This window comes from Arachis hypogaea, chromosome 12 (assembly GCF_003086295.3).
Source record: "Arachis hypogaea cultivar Tifrunner chromosome 12, arahy.Tifrunner.gnm2.J5K5, whole genome shotgun sequence".
Taxonomy (NCBI): domain Eukaryota; kingdom Viridiplantae; phylum Streptophyta; class Magnoliopsida; order Fabales; family Fabaceae; genus Arachis; species Arachis hypogaea.
This window is the reverse complement of record NC_092047.1, coordinates 113,162,139-113,169,110: the sequence shown is the minus strand read 5'-3', so window position 1 is coordinate 113,169,110 and position 6,972 is coordinate 113,162,139. Positions and strand designations below refer to the sequence as shown.

The 6,972-nt window shown below is 32.3% G+C and overlaps 1 protein-coding gene across 2 annotated transcripts; it reads left to right on the top strand.

Annotated features, from left to right (window-relative positions):
- The first annotated feature begins 748 nt into the window (after positions 1 to 748).
- On the top strand, positions 749 to 6,972 carry LOC112728373 (uncharacterized). 2 transcript variants are annotated; one of them, XM_025778463.3, is made up of 6 exons: positions 749 to 2,280; positions 4,152 to 4,207; positions 4,327 to 4,557; positions 5,323 to 5,614; positions 6,003 to 6,202; positions 6,447 to 6,972. In XM_025778463.3, the coding sequence occupies exons 1-6, from the start codon at positions 1,252 to 1,254 to the stop codon at positions 6,598 to 6,600; spliced, it is 1,962 nt and encodes a 653-aa protein (XP_025634248.1). In that variant the 5' UTR covers positions 749 to 1,251; the 3' UTR covers positions 6,601 to 6,972. The 2 variants fall into 2 exon arrangements, with proteins under 2 accessions (XP_025634248.1, XP_025634250.1); XM_025778465.3 differs by lacking the exon at positions 4,327 to 4,557.

Sequence of the window (6,972 nt, the reverse complement as noted above, 5' to 3'; positions counted from 1 at the left end):
AATATTTAAATTGATATTCAACAATTTTTTATTATACATATTAGACAGATAAATTTTTTAAAAATTTTATTATAAGATAGTTAGATCTTGATAAATATACTTACTACAAGATAAATTAGTTACTAAAAAAAAGTTCTTAAAAAATAAAAATGAATTAAAAAGTCAAATGACATATCTGAAATTTCTTATTATTAACCAAGTTGGATATTTACCAATTAAGTTAAAACAAGAAATGCATAGCGGCAGATACTTGGAAAAATAGATGACAAATCTAAATTAGGATTCCAAGAGATTTAATTTATTCCTCCTAAAATTGTGTTTGTAAATTGTATTTTAAAAGAGAAAGAAATAAATTGCAGAACTTTTGAACCATTGCAAAGAACATTTCACACATAAAACAATTAAAGGGCATGCATCCTCATCACCAACTACAAAATAAGTTTTTTTTTTTTTGTTGCTATTAACTACAAAATAAATAATTGCGATTATATGTTTTCTTCTTGTATTGGGTGCTGCCTGCAATAATTATTTGCTGCTTCCGTGGGTGTCTTTATCTTGAGAATAAGACTTTTCTTTGCACATTCCTTCTCATTTTCCATTTCATGTTCGAACAAAATGGACTAATATATATATATGTTTTATTTTCTCATTCCCTTGGATTTTTTGTTTTTATTTCCCACACGGTTTTGTTTGCAAAAAGATCAACTAGATATGTGCAGATAAATTGTAGAATTTAATTAACTAACATTAGATAAGCCTGCGTTACAATTTATTTTACTTCAAAATATAAAATATATGAATAAATGTGCAATTTAATTGCTATGTACTACATTGAACCCAAAAAAAAAAATCATAATTGTAACAACTGCTTAGATTTTGTATGACTTGGAAGATAGAAAATAATAGAATTAAATATTTACTAATTAATGATATTTGTGTATGTGCAGTTATTTTATGTTGACCATTTTTGTATAGATTATATAAATAAATTCATATATATTCTAATTACAGATCTAGTATATTCTAATTATTTTTGTTTGAGAATATCCAAATTCTCGAAACTAGAGAAAATGAAAATATAAAAATTAAAATGAAAAGAGAAGGTTTGTCTGTTTGACTTGTTCCTTATATATTCCCACTTAACAAGCCTAAGCTTTATCTGCTACCAACACTTCAATCTTCTTTTCTTCATTCACTTCTCAATTCTTTCCACTACCTTCGTTCTCTCCCATACCAAAAAAAAAAAAAAAGATGGTTTCCGAACCCGAACCAGAATCAGAATCCGAACCCGAATCTGAGTGCACCGAAATCCCCATCGATAACGATCATCCCTACCTCCATTACCAAGAAGAAGGAGAAGAAGAAAAAGAGAAACACAAACCGAAAGTAGACCTACTATCTCGTAATCTCGCTTCTCCTCAGTATTCCGATAACAGCCACGAGTACGACGACGATCACAACGACGACGACGACGAAGACGACGACGAAGAAGAAGCCGTAACAAACAAACAAAATCATTTCAACGCGGAAACGCTCATCCATCCTCATTCACTCCTTCCATCTCCCGCGCCGCCACACACTTTAACATCCACGTCACCACCTCGAAACGACGACGCTTCCTCCGGAATCGGCACCTTCATCAGGCAGCGAAGCTCCGGCCTCTCGGACGCGATCTTAAAGAGGATCTCGACGTTTCGCCAAAACGACGACGTTTCGGACAAGAAGAAGGTGGAAATCATGGAGTTCAACCTCTCCGGTGTCAAGGTGGTAGTAGAGCAGAAACAGGAGGAAGTGAATCAACTGAAAGGAAGAATCACCTTCTTCTCGAGATCGAATTGCAGAGACTGCACCGCCGTGAGGAAATTCTTCAGAGAGAAAGGTCTTCCGTACGTTGAGATAAACATCGACGTTTTCAGGGAGCGTGAGAAGGAGTTAATGGAGAGAACTGGAGTCTCAGCGGTGCCGCAGATTTTCTTCAACGAGAAGATGTTCGGCGGTTTGGTGGCGCTTAACTCGCTCCGTAGAAGCGGCGATTTCGATCGGAGGGTGGCGGAGATGCTGGCGGAGAAGTGTCCCGACGAAGCGCCGGCGCCGCCGGTGTACGGTGTCGATCCTATAAATCATGATAGGAAAGACGAGCTTTATGATCAGATTAGGTTCGTACGGCAGAAAATTGTGATCAGTGATCGGTGGAGGAGGATGAAGATCGTGAGGGACTGTTTCGTTGGCGAAGAGCTCGTTGATGCTTTGGTTGAATACCTTGGTTGCGCGCGTAGCGAGGTACGTATGACATACGTATGCGTATACAGCATGCTAACAGCTTACGTATTCTATACTATTCTTTCGTTTCTTTAATTTGTTGTAGATATCTTTTAAGGTATATACGTGTGCTTAGTACCATAGATTTGTAATATTAGGAATTGATAAAATTTTGATAAATGATCCTTGAAACCAAATTTTAGAGCCACTATTTTGTACATTTATGAATTGATTTAGACATCTGATATATGTATAATAAAACAAAATGCTTCCATCAAAATATAATGAAATAAAATATTACATTAGTTTTGTGGATGTAGTAAATATGAAAAAATGTTTTCATTGGTAATTAACATAGTTGAGAATTTTAGTTTTTAAATTCTTATTTATTTAGGAATTATTTTCCCTGTGTCCAATAAATATAAATAGAAAAAATTTAGGGAGTCAATAACTTTATTAAATTCTGGCATAACCAACAAAAAAAAATAAATCATTAAATAAAATTTTACACCAATCTCATCCTATTAGAATAAATATATGAAATTGTTGATTTTAAAATGTAGAGCTCTTGCTTTAAAATATTAAGTGTGATACTGATTAGTAAAAGTGAGGGAAGGTGCGAGCGTGAGAATTGTTTATTTGTTTTCTGCATTGATGAGAAGCATTTAGATATGGAACAGAACTTGAGAAGTTTAGAACCATAAGCTGTAATAATGACACACATGGGGGCCTATGATGATAACAAGGACTCGTGCACTACTATGTTTTAATTTTGTTTCCAAAACAATGGGGAACAAAACAGCTCTACCACAAGAAGTACCTATGTTACATTACATCCTAGGTGTCATAAATAAAAAAATATTATATTGTTATACTTTCAGATAATTCAATTTTTTATTTTGGGAATATAGTATACGATTTTATTTTGTGTTTTTGATATCAAGTATAAAAATTTAATTTATATTTACTGAAACTTCTAAGCAGGCCTTCGTTGGACACCACTGGTTAGAATTGAGTTTCTAAGGCCCGTGAATTTTTATAACGTCAGCTTAATCACACAAAGGGCCCAATTTCAAGAGTTGTAAAGTGCACGGAATTGTGGTGTCTTTCATGCTTCATTTCGTCCACACAATAACTTCCTTTTTTTAAAAAGAAAATTAATATTCCCAGATGTTTTAAATTGATCAATTAATATATGGTGTCACGAGTGGTGACTCATGCTTAACCGTTGCTCATTCAGCACGGTATGTTGATTACTTGATTGCCATCCACTACGGTGGCGTCAGTGACTAACTAATTTTTAGTTGAACTTTTTTGTTAAATAAACAAATGTTCAATAACCATAATACTACAGTACTACTTGGAAAGGAAGTTATCCGTGCCTCTAAATCATAGGGTACATCACAATTACAAATAAAAGTTATGGCTAATGTTAATATTGATCATTATATTCAAAATACCAGAAATTAGTTATTAAATTAACTATTATATATATAATAGTTTTAAATAGAATAATTAAAAATTTTGAGTATATTAATCACACTTTTCATAAATCAGCTACTATTTAATTATTTATAAAATTTCATTACAAATATAAATATGTAGTCATTTTATATTATTATATGAATAGAGTGATTTATAACGTCTATATTATGACATAGTTGATATGAGTCTTAAGTAAATCAAACACCTTATTATCTAAGTCGATACAATTTCATTGTAGGTAACAACATCCTAGATCGTAAAAGCCTTGCCATTCCAATGCTACATGTTCACTATGTTCTTTAGTACCCCCACTTTTTAAACAGTTGTCAAAACTTTGTTTTTGTAAATGTATAATATATTGTTTCCCCCAAGACTAAGATGCTTTACATTTTGGAACAAATGTGTAGGCTGTTGTGCTCGGAAAACAGTTAGCCAGGAAGCACTTCATTCACCATGTTTTCGGGTAAGTAAAGCGCTATTGAACCTAAGAAGACCAGGCGGATAACAATATGAGCCACAAGTAGTAGTTGATGATATTTTCTTACTGGAATTGGAAACCTTTTGTGTTTTTTTAAAATGAAGGGAACATGATTTTGAGGAGGGAAATCACGTATACCGTTTCCTTGAGCATGAACCTTTTATCGAAAGTTGCTACAATTTCCGTGATGCTACAAATTATAATGAACCAAAGTCTGCAGCTGTTGTTGCCGACAGGCTTACCAAGATTATGTATGCCATTCTTGAGTCCTATGCTTCTGATGACAGACAATATATTGATTATGATGCCGTTAGACAAAGCGAAGAATTTCGTAGGTATGAGAATCTTATAAAAATGAATACTCATATGTAATTGTTTCATATGAACTTTAATAATTAAGAGACGTTAAATAACAATTTATTCAAACATATTAAAGTTTTCAAACTAGCAATTTCACGTGAAAAACTGCACGTAAATTTCTACATCTTATAATATACATAAGCATTAATTTATTATGTATTATTTTTTTTGGCATATATTTGATGCAAATTAAATATTTGTTGATGTATGTTCATCTACTTATAGATTATATATTGGTTTTTGATTTAATATGATTCAATTTAGTCTATCATATACTGAAATCAATATTTGGTTTTTCACATTTCAACCATGTATTTGTTAAGTCTAAGTTATCAATATTAGTTATTTCAATTATGGTAATTCTATTTTTGAAATAACTAACTAATTTAGCTAATATTGATAACTAATTTCTATTACAACTCCTAACTACATCAATTAAAAATAAGATTTTTAGATAATTTATAAGTATGAGACATATAATATGCTAGAGAGTCTATAACACTTTCAACACATAATACATCACTAGTGGATTATAACTCTTAAGGATAGGCTTAAAATTAATCGACGGAATACAATGTTAGAAGACTAAAATGTTACAATGCTACCATTTAATGGTAAATGATAAAGGTGTGTCCAAAGAGAACATAGTTATTATACTGTATGTCTAAATGATATACCTCTTGTGTTTGAATATTCAATATTCTGTTTAAAGTTATTTCTCATTGTTTTACTCAATGCAGGTATGTAAATATGACAGAGGATCTCCATCGGGTCAACCTATTGGAACTATCAGAAAACGAGAAACTTGCCTTCTTCTTAAATTTGTATAATGCCATGGTCATCCATGCTATTGTTAGAATAGGTTATCCAGAAGGTGTAATGGAAAGAATGTCATTCAATACCACTTTTCAGTATTTAATTGGAGGCAGCCCTTTTTCTATATCTGATATAAAAAATGGTGTCCTCAGATGCAATCAGAGGTCAGCATATTCCTTAGGCAAACCCTTTGGCACAGGAGACAAGCGATTGGAGGTAAAAAATTTCCACAATATTCAATGTTGATAGATAGTCATGTACTCTTTCATTGTTATGATACTGAGTTAGCACTTAATAATCTTTAAAAGATCATGTATAAGTCAATTTAATATTTTAAGGATTTTAGGCCTCTATTTAGTTTTTGAAAGATTCTTAAATTCCACCTGGATGTGTCACTCATAAGTCATAACATTAACAACGTAACAAAACTAATTGAAAGACCAACTTATTGATTCTGCTGACGACTAAATTGAAACATTAAATCATCGGAAGATCAAATTAATTCAGAAAACTTTAATATTAACTTTTATATCATCTGCTATATTTAGTGTTCTTTTTATTATTATTATTTGAAGAAGTTTAACTTGTTCATGACAATTCGCAGGTTGTTCTTGTCAAGTTTAATCCGTTAATTCACTTTGGACTTTGTATGGGTTCAAAGTTCAGTCCAAAGATTAGATTCTTCTCAGCTCAAAGAGTAGAAGATGAATTAAGAGGTGCTACAAGAGACTTCTTTGAGAATAATAATGGAATTGAAGTGGACCTGGAGAAGAGAACAGTTCATCTCACTCCACTTTTAAAGTGGTAATTAACATTCAAAGCAATAAACTTGGCACCAAGTTCCTTATATCCATTTCATCCAATTCTGAAATGAAACAATAATGACAAACAGTTTTCTTGAAATGAGTAGCTTAAAAATGAGATTTGGATGAAGTTGATGTAAGGAACCTTAATCTGAGTTTGTTTTTTCAATCCTTTTGGAATACCTTGGCTAAGGCTGATTTTCATTTATACCTCCCATCTTATGGAAACATTATTATATTGGCAGGTTCGGTGGTGATTTTGGTACAGAGAAAGATATACTAAATTGGGTACTTAATTACTTGAGTCCCAGTAAATCAGGCCTTTTGTCTCATCTCTTATGTGATGCTGGCCCTGTTACTGTTTCCTACAAGAATTTTGATTGGTCAATGAAAACTTGATTAGGTAGCAACCCCATTATTTGATTCAGCAACTGAATGAATGTCTGAATTCAAGGTAATGTTCATTGCACATGTCCCGGCTTTTGACATGTTTTTCCTTCCAAATGAGAGAGAGTTGGAGTGACGTCATACCCAAAACAAATAGATAATTCAGAGATAGATATGATAATTCAGAAGCTCTAGATGTTTTACTTTTCAATGGAGTTGGTTTTAATAAGTAGAAATTTTAAAGTAGGGAGAGATTATTGACTATGATAATGTTGTAAACCACTTCAGAGTTGTGTCTCTTTTTTAAGGTCGTGGTGCATGTTATAGCAAAGAAGTAGAATATTGTTTAATCTCATACAAGAGTGCGTATCATTATTCTCTTTA

What these genes read in the sequence shown, in the direction of transcription:
- LOC112728373 (XM_025778463.3), top strand. Translation starts at nt 1,252, where the DNA reads ATGGTTTCCGAACCCGAACCAGAATCAGAATCCGAACCCGAATCTGAG. An exon ending in TTGGTTGCGCGCGTAGCGAG is followed by an intron (nt 2,281 to 4,151) that starts GTACGTATGACA and finishes ACAAATGTGTAG; the next exon opens with GCTGTTGTGCTCGGAAAACA. An exon ending in CTCACTCCACTTTTAAAGTG is followed by an intron (nt 6,203 to 6,446) that starts GTAATTAACATT and finishes TTATATTGGCAG; the next exon opens with GTTCGGTGGTGATTTTGGTA.